Here is a 26,439-nt window from a genome sequence, read left to right as displayed (position 1 = left end):
GCGGCTGGCCTCCACTCGGGCCAGGGCCTTTACAGCCCTGGCCCCTGCCTGGTGGAACGCTCTCCCTCCAGCTGTCCGGGCCCTGCGGGACCTTAGTGAGTTCCGCAGGGCCTGTAAGACCGAGCTGTTCCACCGGGCCTTTGGGGAGACCGGCCACTGATCCCCCCCCCCCTAACATCAATGGACCCTACCATCCCCCCTTCTTAGGGGGTTTAGTCGCGAGACGCCATCGATTGAGCTATCGTGTTATTGTGCTGTATAATTAGTACGCTGCGTTTTAAGGGGTTTAGTTTTAAAATGTGCAGAGTCATAATTTAATTGTCTGTTTTTATTTATACTGTGCTTGTATATTTTATGTTCACCGCCCTGAGCCCTTCAGGGGAGGGTAATAAATAATAATAATAAAATAATAGAATCATAGAGTTGGAAGAGACCAGAAGAGTCATCCAGTCCAACCCCCTGCCATGCAGGAACACAGAATCAAAGTGCTCCTGAGAGACTAGTCTCTGGTTAAAAACCTCCAAAGAAGGAGACTCCACCACCCTCTGAGCCAGCGTATCCCACCATCCAACAGTCCCTCCTTGACATCTTTTCCAGACCAAACCTACCCAGCTCGCTATGCCAGCGTATCCAAACCTACCAAACCTACCCAGCTCGCTGAGCCAGCGTATCCCACCATCCAACAGTCCCTCCTTGACCTCTTTTCCAGACCAAACCTACCCAGCTCGCTGAGCCAGCATATCCCACCATCCAACAGTCCCTCCTTGACCTCTTTTCCAGACCAAACCTACCCAGCTCGCTTCGGGACCGCATTACCCCATATGTCCCGAATCGGTCTCTGCGTTCAGCAGAGGCCAATTTACTGGTGGTTCCTGGCCCCTCAATGATGCGGCTGGCCTCCACACGGGCCAGGGCCTTTTCTGCCTTGGCCCCTGCCTGGTAGAACACTCTCCCTCCAGTTGTCCGGGCCCTGCGGGATCTTGGTGAATTCCGCAGGGCCTGTAAGACTGAGTTGTTCCACCGGGCTTTTGGAGTGCCCAGCCACTGATTAGGTGCCCCCTCTACTCTATTCCTCCGGTTTTCGGAGTCCCCCTGTCATCTAGGGGACCCACTTTTGTTACTGTCTTGTTCCCCCCTTTTTGGGAGGGTTTAATCTGGGGTATTGCTGACGCCATTTTACTGAATTACTGCTGCGTTTTAAATATTTAAACTTTTAAACTTACATTTTAATTTAATGGGGTTTTGTTTATATACTGTATATGGAATCCATGTTGTACACCGCCCAGAGCCCTTTGGGGATTGGGCGGTATAGAAATCCCATTAAAAAAAAAAAAAAAAGCAGCGGCTGATAGCATGCATCCATTTTTCCCCCCGAATCTCCAGCCTGTGACGGAAGAGTCAACTTTTTTCTTATTTCCACAGATCCACGATATCTTCCACGTTTTCCCCCAAACCCAGGAAGACGTGATTGAGTTCATCTTCGCCTCTGAGTGCAAAACGGGCTTCCGGCACCTCTACAAAATCACCACCCTGCTGAAGGAGAGCCGCTACAAACGGTCATGCGGAGGACTCCCTGGCCCAAGTAATTGGCTCCTTCTGTTTTCCTTTTCACACGTCCAATGAAACTGGGATGTGTGTGGAGGTGTTTAAGTCAAGCGGGCATCCTATTCAAGAACTGGCAGTAAAACCCATTTTGGGGGGGAAACGCAGTGGGCTCTAGAAAAGGGGGGCAAGCATTTTCTCCTGCAGTGGGTTTGCCCTTTGGGGGGTGGGAGAAGGTGGGGTGGGGGAATTGGGAGGCTTGTGCTGGGTCTGGCAGGGAGGGCAGCTAGCCACCCGTACCCCGGCAGGCCCAACCTGCTCTTTAAGGGTTGGTGGGGGTGGGGGTGGGGAATGGGTGGCAAACCGCGGTTGCTCTGCTGGCCCAGCTTCCACCCAATCAGCACGCATGACACACTTCCGTAGCTGAAAGTGAGATCTGCTTGCCAATTGGTGTGAAGTGAGTTGTTGAATCACATTCCATTTCTTAGGTAATTTATGTCCTAGGACCGTGGTGGCGAACCTTTGGCACTCCAGATGTTATGGACTGCGATTCCCATCAGCCCCTTCCAGCATGGCCAATTGGCCATGCTGAAAGGGGCTGATGGGAATTGTAGTCCATAACACCTGGAGTGCTAAAGGTTCGCCACCACTGTGACCTAGGATATTTTAGTTGTGGCAGTGATTCAGTTGAGTCTGAGGAAGACTATGTTTGTATCTGCACATGGGCAGCGCAGCTTGCCGGGCACTTAAAATTTGGTTTTTTCCCCAAAAAGTAATCTGCCAGTCCTTTGAACTGTGGGAACTATGCTTTGTGTATGGTAGAAAACGTGTGGTGAAATCTTAATAGCCAAAGAAGCCAGGAAGATCGGACAATTAATGCTTGACTTCTGTTCTCTTTGTTTAACGACATTCACGTCAGCAGAATACATTATGCAAATGAAGCAACAGTAGGCAAATTTGTCGAAGGCTTTCACAGCCAGATTCAACTGGTTGTTGTGGGTTTTCCGGGCTGTGTGGCCGTGGTCTGGTCAATCTCTAGACACAGTGTGTCACAGACTTCTCCCTGTGATACACCTCTGAAGATGCCAACCACAGATGCAGGCGAAACGTTAGGAACAAGATCTACCTGACTACGGCTGCACAGCCCAGAAAACCCACAACAGCTAGTAGGCAAATTATTTTCATATCTGATTTCCTCAGATTGCAAAATTTGACCTGTTAGGATGGGATTGACTTGCCTGCCTAGGATTAGCTCAGGAGGGGAGCGGTTTGAAACTTTGCAGGGGTTGGACCTGGGTTTTCCATTTGTAATCCAAACTCTGTAGCCACTGCACGGCAGTTAAACAGATGGAGAGTTTTGTGGTTTTGATGTGATTGTGAGTATGGTGGTGGTTTCAGTATCCTGCCAGGTTCCAGTTCTCATTCTGCCACAAAATTCACTCTTTCGGCCTAGCCTACCTCACATTTATTGCGAAACTGAACTCGATACACACCTTCTCTGAAAAAGAGCACGCTGGAAGTCAGTCAGTCAGTCAGTCAGTCTGGAGACTCAGAGGGGCTTACAATCTCCTTGCCCTTCCCCCCTCACAGCAAACACCCTGTGAGGTGGGTGGGGCTGAGAGAGCTCAGAAGAACTGTGACTAGCCCAAGGTCACCCAGCTGGCGTGTGTGGGAGTGTACAGGCTAATCTGAATTCCCCAGATAAGCCTCCACAACTCAAGCGGCAGAGCTGGGAATCAAACCCAGTTCCTCCAGATGAGAGTGCACCTGCTCTTAACCACTACACCACTGCTGCCCCTTCTACATATCAATCAGTGTACATATCAGTCAGAACAGACATCAAGCAGAATACATTTGAACACATGTTGCCATTCAGGCTTCGGTCCTGGCAATATTCCGATAAGGTGGGAAGATTTTGGCGCACGTGCTGATTTATCTGTGCTTGTTCAACATGCTAGACTAAGCCAGACTTTCTTCTTCCGTGGGAGTCTTTGTAACGTCCCTTGTTTTATAGATGATTTCCTGTGCCCCATCAAAGAGGAGCTGGCAATTACCAGCGGTGAATGGGAAGTGCTCGGCCGACACGGTTCCAACGTAAGTCTCCTTCCAACATGTTCATTGTGGGGAAAGTGAAATCGTGCTATAAATCCTCGCCAGAATTATTGCAAGTGGAGAGAGCTGGAAGAGGCTCTGTTTGAGTGGGCCCTGAGCACAGAGACATAGCTAGGAAAAATGGAGCCTGTGGCAAAATCTTAAGTTTTGCCGGGTGGGGGGCGCTTGTGGGTGACCGCCCCCCCTCCCCCAAACAACATAAGAACATAAGAACTAGCCTGCTGGATCAGACCAGAGTCCGTCTAGTCCAGCATTCTGCTACTCGCAGTGGCCCACCAGGTGCCTTTGGGAGCTCACATGCAGGAGGTGAAAGCAATGGCCTGCTGCTGCTGCTGCTCCTGAGCACCTGGTCTGCTAAGGCATTTGCAATCTCAGATCAAGGAGGATCAAGATTGGTAGCCATAGATCGACTTCTCCTCCATAAATCTGTCCAAGCCCCTTTTAAAGCTATCCAGGTTAGTGGCCATCCCCACCTCCTGTGGCAGCATATTCCAAACACCAATCACACGTTGCGTGAAGAACTGTTTCCTTTTATTAGTCCTAATTCTTCCCCCCAGCATTTTCAATCTATGCCCCCTGGTTCTAGTATTGTGAGAAAGAGAGAAAAATTTCTCTCTGTCAACATTCTCTACCCCACGCATAATTTTATAGACTTCTATCCTATCCCCCCTCAGCCGTCTCCTCTCCAAACTAAAGAGTCCCAAACGCTGCAGCCTCTCCTCATAAGGAAGGTGCTCCAATCCTTCATTTTTCACGATTTTTTCACCAGGTCATTTCAAAGTCACCATCACATTATAGAACAGTGATGGTGAACCTATGGCACGGGTGCCAGAGGTGGCACTCAGAGCCCTCTCTGTGGGCACGCATAGAGTTCATCATGTGGTGGTGGGGGAATTGCCCCCCCCCCCCCACACATCTAGCCTGGCCTGGGCCGCTGGGCTCGATTATTAGCATTAAACCTAAGACCTAATTTTGGGGAAGCAGTGTAGGTAACCCTGTTAAGCGCTGTTAAACCCCACTGATTTTCATGCAAAGAACTAAACCGCAATCCTTTACCTAGGAGTAAGCTCGGTTGCTGGCAATGGGGCTTGCTTCTGAGAAAACCCTCCTAGGGCCGTGATTCACCTGTTGCATGGTTGCGTCAAAGCAAAGCCAACAACTACCACCAAGCTTACTCCCAAGTAACACATGCCTCGTAGCCAACCGTTTTTTCTAAACTGAAACCTCAGTATTCGGTTCAAATTGCCGGGTTGACACTTTGCGATAAATAAGTGGGTTTTGGGTTGAAGTTTGGGCACTCGGTCTCAAAAAGGTTCGCCATCACTGTTATAGAACATGCCCCAACTCACAAATCTGAACACAGCAATGGTCCATACCACACAGCAGAAATACTTTTTTTTGACGTTTTCAAAATGCTTTCAAAAATTTTTATCACTGCTTTAAGGACCCAAAAAGGCATTTCCGAAAGGCTTTCATTTGTTTTCCCGTATGACACTCAGGACGGAAGCCGCATCAGGCTTGTTATATCAACAGAGACTGAGGTGGTAACTTTTAACTCTTACACAAAAGCCCTTCAGACTGGCGTCCAGAGTTCCACCTTCCTTGAACCTCCCTTGCTGTGACATATCTCTGAAGATGCCAGCCGTAGGTGCAGGTGAAACATCAGGAGCAAAACGTACTAGGCCCACACAGCCCCAATAGCCTTTCCACAAAAATGTTTAGCAGGAAGAAAAGCAAATTTGGCCTGACCATAACAACCGCTAACCTGCTCAGCTTCTGAGAGCTGCCCTGTTTCCCCGAATATAAGACATCCCCGGAAAATAAGACGTAGTAGAGGTTTTGCTGAAGTGCGAAATATAAGGCATCCCCCGAAAGTAAGACGTAGCAAAGTTTTTGTTTGGAAGCATGCCCGACGAACAGAACACAGAAAAATAAGACATCCCCTGAAAATAAGACATAGCGCATCTTTGGGAGCAAAAATTAATATAAGACACTTCATACAATTTAAAACAGTTACATTCCATATTCTCTACCCCATTTAGTACCCTGTTTCCCCGAATATAGGACATCCCCTGAAACATAGTAGAGATTTTGCTGAAGTGCGAAATATAAGGCATCCCCCCAAAGTAAGACATAGCAAAGTTTTTGTTTGGAAGCATGCCCGACGAACAGAACACAGAAATATAGGACATCCCCTGAAAATAAGACATAGCGCATCTTTGGGAGCAAAAATTAATATAAGACACCGTCTTATTTTCGGGGAAACACGGTAATGAGATCAGGCAGCCTGGTTTATCTGGACTGGGGGCCACATAACTAATTTTAGAGCTACTGGGACCGAGAAGCAAAAAACAGTCGCTATGGTTTAGCAAGTGGTAAAACTGGCTTTTAATTTTAACCAGTCTCTCTTAATTTTAACCAGAATCTCTCCTCATAAGACATAGCAGGAAAGAAATTGATAGTCCCGTGGTGGCGAACCTTTGGCACGCCAGATGTTATGGACTACAATTCCCATGGCCAATTGGCCATGCTGGCAGGGGCTGATGGGAATTGTAGTCCATAACATCTGGAGTGCCAAAGGTTCACCACCACTGCGATAGTCAGTATAGGAGGGCCCCCAATGCGACACCCCTGGGCCCCATGCCTCCTGCCAACATATTTTCTGGCGCCCATTAAGAGTTTTTCAGAAGCAGGTGGGGCCAGGAAGAGGTTTAGCCCAGCAAGCCTTCTGCCGGCAATTTGGTTGGCTGTATTAAACAGATCAGCAAATATATACAGTCAAGCCAATACTAAAAAATCTGAGGCCAGCCAAGCCAAAGAAACATGGTTTTATCACTTATGAGGAGAGGCTGCAGCGTTTGGGACTCTTTAGTTTGGAGAGGAGACGTCTGAGGGGGGACATGATTGAAGTCTATAAAATTATGCATGGGGTAGAAAATGTTGACAGGGAGAAATTTTTCTCTCTTTCTCACAATACTAGAACCAGGGGGCATTCATTGAAAATGCTGGGGGGAAGAATTAGGGCTAATAAAAGGAAATACTTCTTCACGCAACGTGTGATTGGTGTTTGGAATATGCTGCCACAGGAGGTGGGGATGGCCACTAACCTGGATAGCTTTAAAAAGGGCTTGGACAGATTGATGGAGGAGAAGTCGATCTATGGCTACCAATCTTGATCCTCCTTGATCTCAGATTGCAAATGCCTTAGCAGACCAGGTGCTTGGGAGCAGCAGCAGCAGCAGACGGCCATTGCTTTCACATCCTGCATGTGAGCTCCCAAAGGCACCTGGTGGGCCACTGCGAGTAGCAGAATGCTGGACTAGATGGACTCTGGTCTGATCCAGCAGGCTAGTTCTTATGACTGTATATATAGTGACACAAGGCAATGAACTAATTGGTATCTGCAATTAGTTTGAGTATAAAGTCAATAGATAATTCGTACACCGTTCATAAAGATTATTCATAAAGATATATTCTGATTATATTATAAATAATATAATATACCGGGCCTTTGGAATGTCCAGCCGCTGATACGGTGCCCCCCCCCCCACTGCTCCTTGCCTTGTTGCGGTTATATCAGGGTCCCCTCATATTGAGGGGCCCCGCTGTCCGCCCCCTTCTGGGGGTAGGTTTTAAAATTGGGGTTTTGGACGCCTCTTGTCTACCGTATATACTCGCGTATAAGTCGACCCGCATATAAGTCGAGGGGAGCTTTTTCAGCATTAAAAATGTGCTGAAAAATTAGAAAAGCTATATACATGAACGCACTATATACGGAACACATTTTATGTCATTAACAATGGAGTAATTTGGCCTGTTTTACATGAGTTTGAAGTTATTTTATTGATGAGTATGGGATGGAGCCTATGTATTTATACTTTGTATGACCGCTCCTGTTTGATGTTTAAATGGTGTTGTTCACCACCCGGAGCCCCTTGGGGATCGGGCGGTATAAAAAATTGAAGAGAGAGAGAGAGAGAGAGAGAGAGAGAGAGAGAGAGAGAGAGAGAGAAATATTCAACTGGATATAAAGGTAATAACAAAACATACAATGAGGGCAGTTAGGCCACCTAAGAAGCGTAATGGGACTGTACTTATTGACAAATTCTCAAAAGCATTGTATAAGATGTCATAAACACTGTACATAAGGCAAGAAACCTGTAACATTCATACTGCGTTCCAATCAATTAAAAGAGTCGGTATCATCAATATTCAATGAGTCGAAAATATTCAAACGAATTGTGGTAGTAGGCAGCAGCAGCTCCAGCAAGCGGACGAAGACACCACGGCGACAGCAGCCACATTCGCATTTGGTTGGCTGTGCAGATTTTTAAAATGCTGCTTTCTTTCTTTCTTTTTATCTAGTTTTGAACCTTATGCCCCACCCTATGCGGAGATCTCGAGGCAGCTTACGAAATCAAAACGCCCCACAGCGCGAGGTTCTGCGCTATTTTCCTAAAATTAAACTGCCACAATCATTTTGTGGCTTCCTCTGCCTCCTGCGGCAGGCAGTTTGTGGCAGCCACCTTGGTGTTGCGCTCACCGCGGCGTGTCAGAATTTCAAATGTACCCCTGGGCTCTAAAATGTTGGCAACCCCTAAGTATACTAACAAAGCAAGAGGCTAGTTTTAGGTTGGTGTACCAGGTAAAGGGTTAAATGGAGAATTTGTGCCCTTCGGGTTCTGACCTCGACTTCCTTATCAGGTAAATTCATTGAGAATTTATTCATATTATTTATTTATTCATATTATTTATTTATTGCGTTTATGGAACCGTGCGATGAAACCCACGTGGGTTATTTATTCTTGTATGTGTTTCTTATCAGATCCGAGTGGATGAAGCTAAAAAAATGGTATATTTTGAAGGTACGAAGAACTCCCCCTTGGAACACCACCTGTACGTTGTTAGCTATGAGTCCCCTGGAGAGGTGAAGCGGCTGACGGATCGGGGCTTCTCCCACTCATGCTGTGTCAGCCAGGTACTCGCTTTCCTTCTCTCCCTTTCCTTTCAGGGCTGAGTTTCTCCAAAGAGAGAGAAGGCTTTGGGCCTGCCCCAAGTGAGAGCCAGCCTGGTGTAGTGAATCATAGAATCACAGAGTTGGAAGAGACCACAAAACAATATACAATTATAATAGAATATTATAATAGAGGATCTGAAGATGCCAGCCACAGATGCAGGCGAAATTCAGATCCTCTGAAGATGCCAGCCACAGATGCAGGCGAAACGTCAGGAGAGAATGCTGCTAGAACACGGCCACACAGCCCGGAAACCACACAGCACCCCAATATCAAATGAACCTCAAGGGTGCCCTGAGATATGAAGAGCGAGGTCAAGGGTACCGCGACGTTGAAAAGGTTGGGAAACACTGCTCTAGCAGGATGTGGGAGGGACTCTCCTGTTACATTACTGTTAACAAGCAAAGATTCTGCCTTGTCCGTTTCTGTGGTTCCAGCAAGAGCAATGGCTGCCATCTTTAATTGGTCCTCAGCAGGTGACTTGAGGTTGGAGATACGTGTTTGGTTCTGACACCATTTCTGTTTCTGCGTCTCTTTCCAGAACTGTGACATGGTCGTCTGTAAGTTCAGCAACCAGAAGAACCCCCACCAGGTGTCTCTGTACAAACTAAGTGGTCCGGAAGACGACCCAACCCATAGGTCCAAGGAGTTCTGGGCCAACATTTTGGATTCCGCAGGTATTTCTTATTTCATTTCAGTTTTAATTTACACCCTGCCCTATCCCCGAAGGGCTCAGGGTAGCTAACAACAAGGTAAAACAATATACAATTATAACAGAATAAACAGTAATGAAACAATAAGGATAAACATACATACATATAAGAATGGACTCTATTCATCACAGTAGCTAATTAAAAGAACTACATTCTTTAGCAACAGTATTGTGGGTAAATTTGTTCAAGTGAGGACGTGTTGCTTCTATCCAGATCCAGGGTAAGGAGAAGGGGAAGATGATCGCTCAGCAAGTAATTGTCTACAACAAATTAATCGGTGCAGCTTGCTGTGAGGGGTGAGATCAAAATGTAGTCTATTACGCTGGATCCCCTTGATGAAGCGAAGGTGTATTCTCCGGGGTTTGGAAACTGAATGAGCCCATTTAGCCAGAACAGGTTAAGCTGTGTGGGCATCCTGATCAAGCATTTCCCAGCTTGGTTGCATATTTGATCCTTGGAGTGACGGGCTCCTGGTGTCAATAAGGAATAGAAGGGGTCTTCGTCCAGACCCTCGTCTCTCATCAAGTTCGTCAGGCTAGTACCTACCCTAGCATTGAAGTCACCCACTAAAATAAAAAATCACAAAGAGGGGTAATTTCAGCGCGGGTCCTGCTTAAGATCCCTGCAGTATATAGGATGTTAGTTTATCCCAATGATCAGCTGTTGCATTTTTTCCCAGGCTGCCTGGGATATAGGTCTTTAGCAACAGTAACATACAACTTACTTAGGATGGCCCAGACTCGCATTTGGCTTCTGGTACAGACATTGCATTAGCTCATTTACAGAAAATATCGCCTTTTTATATCAACAAAGGAGGCTTATCTGGGGAATTCAGATTAGCCTGTGCACTCCCACACATGCCAGCTGGGTGACCTTGGGCTAGTCACAATTCTTCGGAGTTCTCTCAGCCCCACCCACCTCACAGGGTGTTTGTTGTGAGGGGGGAAGGGAAAGGAGATTGTCAGCCCCTTTGAGTCTCCTTGCAGGAGAGAAAGGGGGGGATATAAACCCAACACTTCTTCTATGTGCAAAACCATGCAGTTTAACTGAAAATCTTCTGCTTGCTTTTGTGCAGGACCACTCCCCGATTACATCCCTCCTGAGATCTTCTCTTTTGAGAGTTCTTCGGGATTTGTGCTTTATGGGATGATATATAAACCTCATAATCTCCAACCTGGAAAGAAATACCCGGCAGTCCTTTTCATTTACGGAGGCCCTCAGGTTAGTGTCTGGAAAAACCTGCGGACGGAACATGCCATTACTTTGAACGGAAGCGGATCCAAAACCAGACCTCTGCCCAAGTTCTGCGCCTGAACGCTCCAGGCTTTGCGCCGAGAAAAAGTAAATTGGATCAATGCTTCAAATTTGCATAACAGCACATAACTTTGCAACCTCAAACTGTTTTGTGGATGTTGTTTTGATTTTGCTGGTCATGCAGGCTGGATTTAAAAAGCACCCCCGCCTAAACCTTTGAAAACCTTGCTCCCCCCGTTGGCTTCTGATGTCAACAAACATGACTCGCAAAACTCCCGAGCATATTTTTGCACCCATGAGGGAAAGAGACTTTTGAAGGTGACATTGGCCCTCCCCCAAAACTATGGCCCTTTCCGCACAACCGCCCTAAAAAGTTACTAAAGCATTTTCAATCCTCTTCTTTACAGTGCTCAGAACATGGCGCTAAGGAGGAAGTTCAGAGAAGCAGGGGAAACGTGGACTCATTCCGCACATGCAGAATAATGCACTTTCAAACTGCTTTCAGTGCTCTTTGAAGCTGTGCGGAATGGCAAAATCCACTTGCAAACAGTTGTGCAAGTGGTTTGAAAATGCATTATTTTGCGTGTGCGGAAGGGGCCGTAGTCAGTAGATCACACAGCAACTGACGATGTCTCCAAAACGTTTCGGCCAGATAGTTGTTTAAAGCGGGTTTAGTTTGGAGAGGAGACGTCTGAGGGGGGATAGGATTGAAGTCTATAAAATTATGCATGGGGTAGAAAATGTGGACAGAGAGAAATTTTTCTCTCTTTCTCACAATACTAGAACCAGGCAGGGGGCATCCATTGAAAATGCTGGGGGGAAGAATGAGGACGAATAAAAGGAAACACTTCTTCACGCAACGTGTGATCGGTGTTTGGAATATGCTGCCACAGGAGGTGGTGGTGGCCACTAACCTGGATAGCTTTAAAAGGGGCTTGGACAGATTGATGGAGGAGAAGTCAATCTATGGCTCCCAATCTTGATCCTCCTTGATCTGAGATTGCAAATGCCTTAGCAGACCAGGTGCTCGGGAGCAGCAGCAGCAGCAGAAGGCCCTTGCTTTCACATCCTGCATGTGAGCTCCCAAAGGCATCTGGTGGGCCACTGCGAGTAGCAGAGTGCTGGACTAGATGGACTCTGGTCTGACCCAGCAGGCTCTTTATTTTTATTTTATTTATTTATTGTTGTATTTATAAACCGCCCTCCCCTGGAGGGCTCAGGGCGGTGTACAGATAAATAGGTAGAGCACATTAAAATCAATAAAACCGAATTTAGATAAACATTAAATAATGGCTCTACGTCATTAAAACCAACCCCATTAAAAGCAGCGTTCTAACAACAAAATACCAATGGCGTCCATCTACTAAATCCCCTCGGAGGAAAAGGAAGGGGGGGGGGAAGGGACGGCATGGTCCATAGATGACATAAGGGGAAGGGGGGGGGGGAAGTTTTCTGATGTTCCTAAAACTTTTTGAGGCTGGAACTAAAACGTTTTGGGGTAAAAACAATGCAGAACTCCATGGAGGAAATATTTTATTTCCTGCCTCAAAATGTTTTAAAGGGTTTATGCGGAAAGGGCCTGTGCCTCATGACTCATTCTGTGTGCCCATGGAATGATGTAGAGAAGTGACAGAAAAAACTTGTGAGAAATTTGTAGGTTAAAAAAAAAAATCCTCTGTGTGTTCAGGGGCAACTGGTCTCAGGCCTGCCGTGGTGACTTTCTTGGAGTTTTTCAAATCAGACACTCCCAGAACATTGCAGGCGAGCATACGTTTTAAAAGTCCTTTTTACTTTTGCACGTTAATGCGTTCTTGGTTGACGCGATGAAACATAAAAGGTTCTGAATGTTTTCTTCCAGGTGCAGCTGGTGAACAACCGCTTCAAAGGGGTGAAATATTTCCGTTTGAACACGCTGGCCTCCCTGGGCTACGTGGTGGTGGTGATCGACAACAGGGGGTCTTGCCACCGGGGCCTGAAGTTTGAAGGGGCTTTTAAATACAAAATGGTAGGTGGTGAAACATGCACGGCGGCTCACACGTTTGCCTGGTCACTGTGACCATATGCTTGACCAGGGGTTGGGAACCTGTGGCTCGAGAGCCGCATGCGGCTCTTCTGCCCTTGCACTGTGGCTCCACGCAGCCCAGCCCGACCCCCCATACTTACCCGCCCTGCACGGCAGGCAGGGCAGGCGCATCTCTTAACTACCCACGGTCGGCTGGAGCCACACCAGCTGAGCTTCCCTCTTGCCCGCCTCTATTGGAGCCCGGGGCAGGTGCTTCGCGGCCGGCGAGGTCTGAATACGTCACCGGCTTCATCCTTGCCCGCCCTGCAGGCATCCATGCGCTTCTCAGAATGAGCGGAGTAAAAGGTAAAAAAAAACCCCTATATATATAGTGTTATCTTTATTTTAAATGTCAAAAAATATTTGCGGCTCCAAGTGTTTTCTTTTCCCATGGAAAACGGGTCCAAATGGCTCTTTGAGTGTTAAAGGTTCCCTACCCCTGTGCTTGACGATGACCAGAGATTTAGGCCTCGTGCCATTTTCTCAGTTTGTCAAGCCGCTGCCCGAAACCCAGCCTGTGGTGTTGGGTAACAAGAACTACGTTTGCACATTATGCTCAAGATGGATGCGTCTGCGTGTGTAAGAGTCTGTTATCAAACGAGCCTCAAGAAGATTTCAAGAGCTTTATTGGAACCGTGTCAGCCCGAGGTTCAGCCAAAACTGAAGTTTGGCTCTCTGACCTCTGGTATATACCTGTACTTTTACGAGAAAGGTTGTTCAACCGCCATAATCCCTCACCCCTCACACATTCCCATAACCCAACTAGCAACGTACCGACCGAAAGGGACGGTGGGAACAGAGGCATTGTTTAGGATAGACGGTTCACTCCCTCGGCAGATAAGGATGAACATTTAAGCTTTATTTACTACCGTGTTTCCCCGAATATAAGACAGTGTCTTATATTAATTTTTGCTCCCAAAGATGTGCTATGTCTTATTTTCAGGGGATGTCTTATTTTTCTGTGTTCTGTTCGTCGGGCACGCTTCCAAACAAAAACTTTGCTATGTCTTACTTTCGGGGGATGCCTCATATTTCGCACTTCAGCAAAACCTCTACTATGTCTTATTTTTAGGGGATGTCTTATATTTGGGGAAACAGGGTAGTTATGTGCAAGCAGGGGGAGGCCTCCTCAGCCTCGAGCGATGATAATGGCAGAGCCATCTGTGACCTTGGAGTGGACCAGCGAGCTGCCAGGCCGAGCATGGCACAGGCCTGACATTGTGTAAGAAGGAACCAGCATACATTCCGTGAGGAAATAAAACGGGGGGAAATAAATAAAGGTAAAATAGAACCAGAGGGAAGTGGCTGGATAAAATGTGAGGTATAAATCGCACATTTGGCTGTTCACGTGTTGAAAGTAACGTAAGAATCGCTCAGTGCACATACAGAGAAAAATCCAGTGCATGCTGTATCCCAGGGGCCCCCCAGCATGGAACCCAACAACCCCTTCGCTGGTGCCTGCCAATTGGTTTCAGAAAGTGGGCAAAGCGAGATGGGACTTTTGCCCAGTGGGTCGAGTCTCAGAGAGGCTCACAAGCAGACACCTTGTCAGGTAGGCGGGGCTGAGAGAGTTCAGAGAGAACTGTGACTAGCCTACGGTTACACATCAGGCTTCATGTGGAGGAGTGGGGAAACAAATCCAGGTCACCAGATAAGAGTCCGCCACATGTGGAGGAGTGGGGAATCAAACCCTGTTCTCCAGATTAGTCTGCCACCCTTAGCCACTACACCATGCCAGCTGTGGCTGTACAGACTCTCAAATGTGGCAATCACAGAGACCGTAGGAAAGTCCAAAAGCAGTTTATTCCACGCTGTTTATTGGGTCCCTTAACATCATTGGGACCCATTTCTTTTCTAGGGAGGGTTGTATATGGGTTTCGTGGGTTCCTATTTTTGAACATAATTGTTTTAAATTGTATGTTTTATATATGATTTTATGCTGTTCACCGCCCTGAGCCCTTTGGGGATAGGGCAGTATATTAAATTTAATAAATAAATAAATGTATAGCAGGATCTGAGCTAGAGAGCTCAGATCCAGGACTTATATCTTTCAATCCCCCCTCCCCCCCGTTTCGCCCCACATCAAATGTCCATTACAGTTTCTACTACAAAGAACCTGGGAACCTTTCACACCTCTTTGGATGGGCTGGTGCCAGGAGATTGCCAACAGGAGATTGCTAGGGAGGGAAGAGGGAAAACAGGAAAACAATTGCAAATCACACTCAGCAAGACATCAAGATACTGACAGGCATGGTCCTGACACTTAAGAACAGTAGCTTTTGCTTGTTAAACTGTGCCTTCATTTCAAAAAGCCCCCTGTGCCACAGCTTCTGCCTGAAATGTGGAAAGAGTTACTACTAGACTTACGCACGCCCTCACACTCCCTGATATTTTGTGCTTGACTGGCTCCTGTGGCCACCTTTTTAGCGTTGGCTCCACCTCTTGTGGCAGCCATTTTGTGGCGGTGTTTGCTCTTCTGTTAGAATTCCATTGGTGCCCACAGGCTAAAATATGGCTGGGGAACCCCCGCTGTGCACAGATTGTATAGATATTTGGGGAGTGGTTTCAAGGCAGAAAGACAGGATATAAATCCTGTCAAATAATTGCGGATGGAATAAATTTGTGTGTAGACGAAATGCCAGCGGCCTTTGGCGTGTGGGCCTTATCCCTGCACAAGTGCGGAGCCTTCAGGGTGGTGCGGACACTGTGAAAGCGCCTGGCCCACACCCATGAGGGCTTTCCCTCCACCCACACACCCCATGCATATAACTCAGCAATAACACGGAGGAAGGAGCAGCACTCTCGTGTCAGGGTCTGTTACTCCAGTCAACAAACAAGACTCAGGAAAGTTTTGAGAGCTTTATTGGAACTGTGTCAGCCCAAGGCCCTTTCCACACACGCAAAATAATGTTTTCAAACCACTTTCACAACTGTTTGCTAGTGGATTTTGCTATTCCGCGCAGCTTCAAAGAGCACTGAATGCAGTTTGAAAGTGCATTATTCTGCATGTGCGGAATGAGCCCAAGAGTCAGGGAGCCAAAACTACCGCTTTGTCCCCTGAACCCCAGTACGTACCTGGAAGTTGCAACATTGCTCAACGCACAATTCCCCCTCCCTCGTATCCCCAAAACATCAGCACAAGAAAGATGGTGAGAACGGAGACATTGTTGTGAGACAGGCGATTCCTTCCTTCCTTTTTAAAAAAAAGATAGATAAACCTTTATTAGGAATAGAATCCATATAACAACCAACATTGTCCAAACAAGTATCCCATACATGAGAACCATCGCAGGTAATCATTTCAAAGTTTCTATAAGGAGCCCAGCTATGAAAGTTAAAATCTCGGAGGCGGAATTGTTGAGTAGAAACGTAATCTTCCCCACAGCAGAGTATTCATGAAAGATTACAGGACAAAGAGCAAAAAGTCTGGTCCTAGATCCCTCGTGTTTGGGGCAGTCGAGCAATATATGTTCCATGGTTTGAATTGCTGTGATACAATGAGGACATTTCTGCTCTTGCAGGTCGATTTTTCGGAACTTTCCTTATAGCATAGAGCAAGGGAAGGAGTTACATCGAGCCCTAGTGATTATCCATCTCATGCTTGGAATGGCTCCTAAAGCAAAACCAAATAATCTGCCATGTGATTGATTTTAAATTTGAGGTTAAAAAAGAGGGGGGAGCAATTGCTTCTTGCCTTGTCCTGCAGAACTTGAAACTCTTGATCTAGCAGTCGCCTTTTTAATTGAGAGATTTCAGAAGCAGGCAGCATTTGCAAGGCTTCCTAGGAAAATCCCAGGGAAAGTATGATTCCTTGGGACTCTTTAGTTTGGAGAGGAAACGTCAGAGGGGGGATATGATTGAAGTCTGTAAAATTATGCATGGGTTGGAAAATGTTGACAGAGAGACATTTTTCTCTCTTTCTCACAGTTCTCGAACCAGGGGGCATAGATTGAAAATGCTGGGGGTGGGGGGGAGAATTAGGACTAATAAAAGGAAACACTTCTTCACGCAACGTGTGATTGGTGTTTGGAATATGCTGCCACAGGAGGTGGTGATGGCCACTAACCTGGATAGCTTTAAAAAGGGCTTGGACAGATTGATGGAGGAGAAGTCGATTTATGGGTACCAATCTTGATCCTCTTTGATCTGAGATTGCAAATGCCTTAGCAGACCAGGTGCTCGGGAGCAACAGCCGCAGAAGGCCCTTTCTTTCACATCCTGCACGTGAGCTCCCAAAGGCACCTGGTGGGCCACTGCGAGTAGCAGAGAGCTGGACTAGATGGACTCTGGTCTGATCCAGTTAGCTTGTTCTTATGTTCTTCCTTCAGGAAGTTGCTGATAAGAGGGAACGTTTAAGCACTATTCACCAGCTCCATTGCAGGCGAAAGAAAACCTTTCCGCCCTCGGGCGATGATAATGGTTGGGCCAGCTGTGGTCTTGGTGTGGACGTGCAAGATGCCAGGCCGAGTATGGCACAGTCCTGACATCCTGTGACCTCTCCCGTTCCTCGTGTGGTGATTCGGCACGCGGCCAGGTCGTCTGCATGAAACCCGGGCGTCCGCTGAAGCTTGTGTGCGGGACTTCGGAGCAAACGTCTTTGCAATATCAGGGTAACCTTCCAAAAATTCTTATTTCAACAGGGACAAATTGAAATTAGCGATCAAGTGGAAGGTTTGCAGTACTTGGCTTCCCGGTACGAATTCATCGACTTGGACCGGGTTGGTATTCATGGCTGGTCTTACGGAGGATACCTTTCCCTCGTGGCGTTGCTGCAGAAGCCGGACATCTTCAAGGTAGGCAGGTGCACACGAAGGTGGTTTTTGCGCTTGTTTCTATTGGCAGCATACCTGTTTGTTGGGGTTGCTCCTGAAGAGAGTTTGCAAGCGTAGCTGGGCCAAACTGCACCCAAGGTGGTCTCTGCGTTTTCCGTCCCCCCATGGGCCCCGCTCCTGCCCCACCCCCCCACACGGCCCCCACTTACCTTAGTGCTCACACGACACAAGCCTTTATTGGCATATAAAACAGGACAAAATTTTTAAAACAAAACAAGGTTAAGAAATGCAGTTAAAACTACTAATTTCCAGGATAAAATTTTACCCAACAGTTTACGCGAAAAGAGCTACATCAGGAGCTGTTTCAGGAGATTGGGTATCTTTATAACACTCATTGCCACTGGAGAACCATGACAAGAAAGCCATGGAATTCATGTATTTCATGCTGTATTCTTATTGTATTTAGAGACGCATGCAGAAACAGAGGAACGAGTTAGGGCGTGTTTCAACCGTAGTCATATCACATAAACAAACTCTTTTAGAACGTTCCATATTCTTACATCTTCCCTCCAGCAGAGCTGATGGCAGCACATTACATCTTGCGGTAGCCAAGGCTCTCCTCTGGGTGGGATTAATCAGCAGACGAAGACATGCTGCCATAATTCCACGTTTCATGGGATTAATAATGTAGTCGGAGAACAGGTTGTCTTGGCAGCAAGACTCAAATTATGAAAATCAAGATCCAAGAGCCTATTCTTAACTAGTCTGAAGGCTTCCACCTTTGTGAGCATAAGGAGTGATTCCAAGGGGAAACCAATGGCTTCAACTTTCCTAAAGATCAAAGTATACCATTCTGAAATAAAGTGATCTGATAACAGAGAGGGAATATAGCTATTGGATCCCACTAGACAATGCATATGCAGCCAATATTTTATGGCCCTTATCCATGCCAAGGTTTCTAGAGTTGTTTGGCCCATCTCTATGAACAACGCAGCATAAGGCACACATCTAGGGAGCTCCGTTAGTTTCCGAAGGAATTTGAAATGTAATAAATTAAATGATTTATTTATTGCCGAAATCCAAATGGGGGAACTGTACAGTAGCAAGGAGCCAATCCTAGCCTAGTGCTTAGTTTCAGGCTTAGTTACAGGCTGAAAAGCAACCTGTTCAGTTCAGGCTGAAAAAAAAGCCCAGGTGGGAACTACACTACCCAGGAGCCCTTGGGGCTCGCAAGGTCTCCTGGGTAGTGTAGTTCCCACAAGGGCCCATTTCAGCCTGAACGGAACAGGCCACTTTTCAGCCTGAAACTAAACCTGAAACTAAAAACTAAGGGAAGGAGGGGGTCGTGGGGGAAAAGGGGAGGGGTTGAGGGCAATTTTCCGCCTACCCCCCCCCCCCCTTGTAGTTTCGCCTATGATGCTGCCGCCGCCGCTGCTTGGAACTAGCTACTGGGAGCATATGTCCCCAGTACTACAGCATTTACACTGGCCACCAAAACCAATTCATAGTTTTGGTTTTGCTGCCTGAAATCCTACATAGCTCGAGACCAGAGTTCTGAAGGACCATGTGTTTGTGCCCAGGAATCAACATCGGACGGTTCCATCAATCAAAGAGACTCATCTGGCCAGCACACAAGGGAGGGTCTTTTCGGTGATGGCCCCAAAATTATAAAACAACCTCCCAATTATAGAACAACCATCTGGCCCCCTCCATGCAATCTTTAGGAGGTTTTTGTTAGCCCTGATTTGACTGTTATAATTATTATTATCGGCAGGCCTAACTGAAGTAAGCCACAAACTGAACGTGAGTCAGCAGTGTGATGCGGCAGCCAAGAAAGCAAATGCGATTCTGGGCTGGCTCAGTAGGAGTATAGTGTCTAGATCGAGGAATGTAATAGTAACTCTCTATTCTGCATAGCTCACCAGGGGTCTTCAAACTACGGCCCTCCAGATGTTCACGGACTACAATTCCCATCAGCCCCTGCCAGCATGGCCCAATGACAGAGCTGATAGGAATTGTAGTCCATGAACATCTGGAGGGCCGTAGTTTGAAGACCCTGGCTCAGACCATACCTGGAATGCTGTGTCCAGCTCTGGCACCACAGTTCAAAAAGGAGGTTGACAAGCTGGAACGGGTCCAGAAGAATGTGACCAATACAGTACAAGGCCTGGGTTCCATGCCCCAGACTCCACCCCCCAATCTGCAGGAAATCCCAATCTGGAGTTGGCAACCCTCGGGAGAGGATAGGCAGTTGACCAGAGAGAGGTGAGACAGAGTTGAGGGATGGGGTGGCGAAGGAGAGGAGTTAACGAGGATCATTCCCGGGGCTCCTGAGTTTGCAAGCCAGAAGGAAAGCGTGATTAGGATAAAATCCAGAAGGAAAGTGTGATTAGGATAAAAGAGGGTGGAAGGAGCTGGCCTAACATAAAAGGAAACATTTCTTCACGCAACGCATGATTGGTATTTGGAATAGGCTGCCACAGGAGGGGGTGATGGCCACTAACCTGGATAGCTTTAAAAGGGGCTTGGACAGATTGATGGAGGAGAAGTCGATTTATGGCTACCAATCTTGATCCTCTTTGATCTCAGATTGCAAATGCCTTAGCAGACCAGGGGGCTTTCCCCACTTACCTTCTGCTGCGCGCTACTCCGGGAAAGTAGTGCGGGGTCCAGCGGCGCTCCCCACTTGCAAGGGCAGCAACCACGCAGCTGCCCCGACGCTGCCGCTCTTGCACCACCTCAGCGCGCGTCATTCCTGGCGCTGAAGAAACGGCACCGCGGGGTCGTGGGGAACCCTAAGAGCGCGCCAGGAATGACGCACGCTGAGGGGGCGCGAGAGCGGCACGCAGCAGAAGGTGAGTGGGGAAAGCCCCCAGGTTCTCAGGAGCAGCAGCAGCAGCAGCAGAAGGCCATTGCTTTCACATCCTGCATGTGAGCTCCCAAAGGCACCTGGTGGGCCACTGCGAGTAGCAGAGTGCTGGACTAGATGGACTCTGGTCTGATCCAGCAGGCTCTTTCGAGGCTTGATTATTGTAACTCGCTCTACGCGGGCCTTCCCTTGCGACTGATCCGGAAGCTGAAGCTGGTCCAGAATGCAGCGGCACGGCTTCTAACAGGTGGTGGTTATTCAGATCATATCACCCCTGTGCTGTGCCGTCTGCACTGGCTTCCGGTGGAGTTCCGGATCGTTTTCAAGGTGCTGGTTTTAACCTTTAAGGCCTTTACGCCGCATGGGGCCCACATATTCCTGCGGGACCGCGCTATCACCCCTTATGTCGCTTAACATAGGTTGCTGCGCTTCGGCAACGGCAGATCTAACTGGTGACCCTGGTCCTGCAATGATATCGCTGGTTTCAACCCGCCAGAGCCTTTACGGCAGCCCCCGCCTACTGGTGGAATGCCTTTTACCTCCGGCTATGCCCGGCCCTGCGGGACCCAGGTTAATGAGTTCCGCAGGAAGACCTGCAAGACGGAGCTTTTTCACCGGGCTTTCGTGGAGGCCGGCCGTGGATCTACTACGCCCATATCGACACTGAAATTAAGAAATCATGAAAACTGAGACTGCCGTTCCATTCTATTAAAAGCTGGGCCGATTTGTCTTACTTATAAATTCCATCCCCAGGCCCTACTTACTCCCTCCCCTTTTTCTTCTTTTAATGGCCTTCGGCGGGGCACCTGTCTTAATTAATTTATGAACTGGGTTGCTTAACCTATAGTTCTGTAGTAAACTGCTGCTTAGTTCTTAGGTTTTAATGATTTTAGTATTTTATGTTGTTGATTGCTGTCTATGTAACAGCCATGTTGGAAGCCGCCTTGAGCCCTTCGGAGATAGGCGGCCTATAAGTTTAATAAAATAAATAAATAAATAAATAAAATAAATGTCTGTACCATCACCTAAATCAGGATTTCCCAACATGGTGCCCACTAGCACCCACCAGTACTTCGCTTTCAGAGAGTGGGTGAGGCCATTGTAAGGCAGAGTTTCTTGTTGGCTGCCCCCATTCAGATGAAAAGGTTTTCCACTGGAGGATGAGGATGACTGCTAAGGTCCCGGGCTTTTCATAGTCAGCTTTGAGTCTCCAGGGCCTATATCCTGAAACCTTTGTAGGTCTCTGAGCTGCTGTGGGACTCAAATCTAACTGTGCTACTGCCGACCAACAGGGTTACCCTCTGGAACATAGTCATTCATTTCATTTCATTTTCATTTTAACCTTTAATGGCATATAAATTATTAGCATGTTTCCATTTAAAAGAGAAAACTTTTAAAACGTTTAAATACGGGTGTTTAAAATGCTTTCCAAGAATTTAGCCACTGCCAAAGTGATCGATGGATTGCAGTCACTTAGCAGAAAGCGAGTGGTCTGGAACTCGGAGTGCTCAAGTCTTGGAAGCAACAAAGGGTGAATTAAAATCACGTGCAGGTTACTGTGAAGACAGCATTCCAGAAGAATATGAGTTATGGTTTCTATAGATCCACATCCGCAACGGCATAGTCTCTGATGTTTAGGGATTTGGAGGTATCTGGATGTGAGGAAGTCACCTTGAGTAATTATCCCGATTAAGATTGAAGAATTGTAATCTGAAGAAGAATCTATCGAAAACGGTTACAGTAGCGCAACCCGTTTATTATTGGATATTTAATTGACGGACTTGGCTCAGACCGGTCCGCATTGCCATATAGACCTACTTCTACTGACTGGAATGCAGTATATGCAGCTATTGATAAGTGATTGATTATCTTCAAAGAAGAGGTCCCGTCCAAGTACCTATACGGACGAAGACATAGGACCGAGTGAAGAAGACATCGTTTAGTCAGCTTGACTATGTTGTATATTGTAGGGTGATGTGATATGTGTAGTATTGTAAGAGTCTAGGCTCTGATGTTGTTTGCACTTTTCACTGGTTGCACTTTATGTATTGCACTTTATATGTGGGCTTAGCGCAGTTGATAAAGTAGCGGTTGATGCAGCGCGTTTGTTGTTTGTGGATTTGGAGGTATCTCCCTGAGGTTTCCGCTGATGGGAAAATATTGAGGCGTGCTAGCATGAATGCACGACGTTGCTTAATGGATAACAGAGATGAGAGATATTTAGCTCTTGCTCTGTAACTTGGTTGTATTCCGGGGGAGCGAGGAGAGCATACAGCCGCCTTTGTTGGATAGAAACGATGATGATGGAGCATAGTCAGTGTGTGGTTCCATTCCCCCTTCAGACTTTCCTTTTTTTTCTCCGGAAGGTATCAGAAGGGAGAAACTGTGTTTGGCTCCGCCTTCGAGGCAGCCATTTTGGGGCGGTGTTCAACTCCTCCTTTCAAAACTTCCAAAAGTGCTCGCACTTGGCCCTCTCCTGCTAGAATATTTTCCATGCTAAAGATATTGACAGCTGTCTTGGAAATTCCCAACAGGTGGCGGTCGCCGGGGCCCCCGTCACGTTGTGGCTCTTTTACGACACCGGGTACACTGAGCGCTATATGGGACACCCGGATCAGAATGACCAAGGGTACTACCTGGGCTCTGTGGCTATGCAAGCAAATAAGTTTCCCTCCGAGTAAGTGATTCCTCTCTGCCCCTCCAACACCCCCCCCCCGGTGTTAAACCCTGTAATTCTTGCCTAATTAAATGCTTAAACAGTTGTGTGGTAGTTAAAAAAAGCCACTTAGTGAAGTTGAATGGGCATTTACGTAATTACAGCCCATTACGGCTAATCTGGTTTTCCCCCCCGAAATCTTGTTGTCGTTAAAGCGTTACCTTTTGCTTCCGAGAAATTGCAGACAGAGACCTGCCTTTTCTTCAGACGGGCGTAATTAGCCCCAGTTGCTAATTAACTGCATTAATTAGACCCACCACCTCCGTGGTTGTCCACAGATCAGCCAGGAGCAGCAGTGGCGCAGGAGGTTAAGAGCTCGTGTATCTAATCTGGAGGAACCGGGTTTGATTCCCCGCTCTGCCGCCTGAGCTGTGGAGGCTTATCTGGGGAATTCAGATTAGCCTGGGCACTCCCACACACACCAGCTGGGTGACCTTGGGCTAGTCACAGCTTCTCGGAGCTCTCTCAGCCCCACCTACCTCACAGGGTGTTTGTTGTGAGCGGGGAAGAACAAGGAGATTCCTGCAGGAGAGAAAGGGGGGATATAAATCCAAACTCTTCTTCTTCTTCCTTTTCGACTGGTTTTCTCAGACCCAACCGTTTGCTGCTGCTTCATGGATTCCTGGACGAAAACGTACACTTTGCACACTCGAGCATATTGCTGAGCTTCCTGGTGAGGGCTGGGAAACCGTACGATCTGCAGGTAAGAGACTTGGTCGCTCAGAGGGCATGGGGGCGGCCTGGACCGGATCTTTCTGCCGTTGACCGGGAACAAAAGCAGACCACCGGGGGCTGTTCTGTCCTAGAGAGAACAGTTCTGGAGAGCCAGCGTGGTGTAGTGGTTCAAAGCAGGTGCACTCTAATCTGGAGAACCGGGTTTGATTCCCCACTCTGAGCTGTGGAGGCTTATCTGGTGAACCAGATTAGCCTGTGCACTCCAACACATGTCTGCTGGGTGACCTTGGGCTAGTCACAGTTCTTTGGAGCTCTCTCAGCCCCACCTACCTGCGTGTGCTAGACACAGTGTGTTACAGGCTTCCCTCTGTGATACACCTCTGAAGATGCCAGCCACAGATGCAGGCGAAACATCAGGAACAAGGTCTACCAGACCACTGCCACACAGCCCGGAAAACCTGGAACAATCAATGTCTAATAATCTGTGTTTAATTATATCAAAATCCTTTTCCCCCAAAAGGTGCCATAGGGAGTCTACTGAGATTCCTATAGGTTTGATTTTGTTGTCAGTACATCTCAACCATACTGTTGATTGATCGTAACCAGCCATAAACAAGCAAACATGCCAACAACCTCTTCTTCAGTGGCGTAGGAGCAGCAGTGGCGTAGGAGGTTAAGAGCTCATGTATCTACTCTGGAGGAACCCGGTTTGATTCCCCGCTCTGCCGCCTGAGCTGTGGAGGCTTATCTGGGGAATTCAGATTAGCCTGGGCACTCCCACACGCGCCAGCTGGGTGACCTTGGGCTAGTCACAGCTTCTCAGAGCTCTCTCAGCCCCACCCACCTCACAGGGTGTTTGTTGTGAGGGGGGAAGGGCAAGGAGATTGTAAGCCCCTTTGAGTCTCTTGCAGGAGAGAAAGGGGATATAAATCCAAACTCTTCTTCGTCGTCTTCTTCAGGCACACAACTTGCTTGGGGAATCACAGAGAGTAAAAGGTTGGCAAACCAGAGTGGCCTCTTTTGGCCGTAGCCTGTATCAGGAGTAGCCAGGGAGCCGTGGAGGGAGGCAGAGCTCCTGTACCCCTGGGCCCTTCCAGGCACAGAAGGGCTTCATGTCCCACACTTTGGCTCATTCCGCACATGCAGAATAATGCACTTTCAAACTGCTTTCAGTGCTCTTTGAAGCTGTGTGGAATGGCAAAATCCACTTGCAAACAGTTGTGAAAGTGGTTTGAAAACGCATTATTTTGCGTGTGCGGAAGGGGCCTTTGGGAGCTTGATAAAGACGCCCGTCACATACCGCTGGCTCAAAGCCATGTTCTCTGTGCCGCAGCTGGAATGACTGTTCTGCAGGACAGAGGCCACACTTTGCTTTGCACACAGTTGGCCAGTTGGCCACACAAAGTGCGCTGGAGCATTACCAACAACGTACTCTACTAGTTCCTCTGAATTCCCTGCGTTAATTAATAAACAAACCTTTCCAGCCCTTTCTGTCTGGGGCATGCCTTTCCTCTTATACCTCCACAACGAAAAGGAGCTAGAAAATGACTTACCCAGAGTGCAGTGTGGAGCCAAGATGCCAGGGCCGGTCAGGGATACTTGACCCCCGGTGTTTCTCTTACAACAATCCTGGTTGCATGAGCAGCGCTGAGGTCTTCACTTCCTCTCTTTTCTTTCTTTCTTTTTTTTAAAAAGATCTATCCTCAGGAGCGACACAGCATCCGGGTTCCTGAGTCAGGAGAGCACTATGAACTTCACCTGTTGTATTACCTCCAGGAGAACCTGGGATCCCGCATGGCTGTCTTGAAGGCGGTGCAGTGACGCGCCCTCCTTCCCTCCCTCGAGGAACTGCGGGCGCAGACTCACGCTCGGCGGCTTCACCAAACGCAGAGCCCGAGGCCAGACCCCCCCCCCCCCCCCGGTGCCTGCCTCCGGCACAGGTCAATCCAACCCACACACCGCCTTGCTTTCTTCTTGTCGTTTTTCTAGAAGTCCAACCGGTGCCATACGAGGAGATTCCCACACAGCAGCTTCAGTAACTTTAAATGTAAATAATAAAGGAAATGTCTGTGCTGCCCGGAAATACGGTGCCTCTTCTCTTAGGGCCGGCCCACGTGTACGCTGCTATATGGCTGGATTTCTCTCTGCAGTTTGACTGGCGAGGGATGTGTGGACCGAGCGCTTTCTGTGGTGGAAATGGGTGTGTATGAACCATACATTGGTCAGAATGGTGGGGGGAGAATGGAGGAACAATTTAGCATGGGTGACAGAAGTCTGACGAATCTAGGAAGGATGTGCCTGTCAGTCACGCTAGAAATCAGTGGTGGCAAACCTTTAGCACTCCAGATGTTATGGACTACAATTCCCATCAGCGCCTACAATTGGCCATGCTGGCAGGGGCTGATGGGAATTGCAGTCCATAACATCTGGAGCGCCAAAGGTTCGCCACCACGGCGCTAGATCACAGGTGTCAAACTCGCGCTCCTCCAGATGTTATGGACTACAGTTCCCATCATCCCCTGCCAGGGGCGCGAGTTTGACACCTGTGAGCTAAATGAAACATCCACGTCAGAGGTGGTCTGCATCTCCAGATGCCAGATTACACCAACGAATACCCAGGGTTGTCTACAGCCACTAAGTTTCCAGATGTATCCGGCTGACCTCTGTTAGGACCAGAATACTGAGACGAGAAAGAGCTTGAACCAGTAA

The 26,439-nt window shown here is 47.8% G+C and overlaps 1 protein-coding gene across 1 annotated transcript in view; it reads left to right on the top strand.

Annotated features, from left to right (window-relative positions):
* DPP8 (dipeptidyl peptidase 8) overlaps positions 1–25,813 on the top strand; it is a 49,665-nt gene extending 23,852 nt beyond the window's left edge. Inside the window, exons 11-20 of the mRNA XM_048481932.1 lie at positions 1,423–1,582; positions 3,557–3,636; positions 8,480–8,632; positions 9,211–9,346; positions 10,458–10,603; positions 12,495–12,641; positions 17,339–17,491; positions 22,874–23,016; positions 23,647–23,758; positions 25,426–25,813. Of these exons, the coding sequence (XP_048337889.1) occupies positions 1,423–1,582; positions 3,557–3,636; positions 8,480–8,632; positions 9,211–9,346; positions 10,458–10,603; positions 12,495–12,641; positions 17,339–17,491; positions 22,874–23,016; positions 23,647–23,758; positions 25,426–25,551 (1,356 nt within the window). The 3' untranslated portion in view covers positions 25,552–25,813. The remainder of the gene's footprint in view (positions 1–1,422; positions 1,583–3,556; positions 3,637–8,479; positions 8,633–9,210; positions 9,347–10,457; positions 10,604–12,494; positions 12,642–17,338; positions 17,492–22,873; positions 23,017–23,646; positions 23,759–25,425) is intronic.
* Positions 25,814–26,439: the final 626 nt, after the last annotated feature.

This window comes from Sphaerodactylus townsendi, linkage group LG17 (genome assembly GCF_021028975.2).
Source record: "Sphaerodactylus townsendi isolate TG3544 linkage group LG17, MPM_Stown_v2.3, whole genome shotgun sequence".
Lineage (NCBI taxonomy): Eukaryota > Metazoa > Chordata > Lepidosauria > Squamata > Sphaerodactylidae > Sphaerodactylus > Sphaerodactylus townsendi.
The sequence above is the reverse complement of the archived record's forward strand: the minus strand, read 5'-3'. Positions and strand labels throughout refer to the sequence as shown.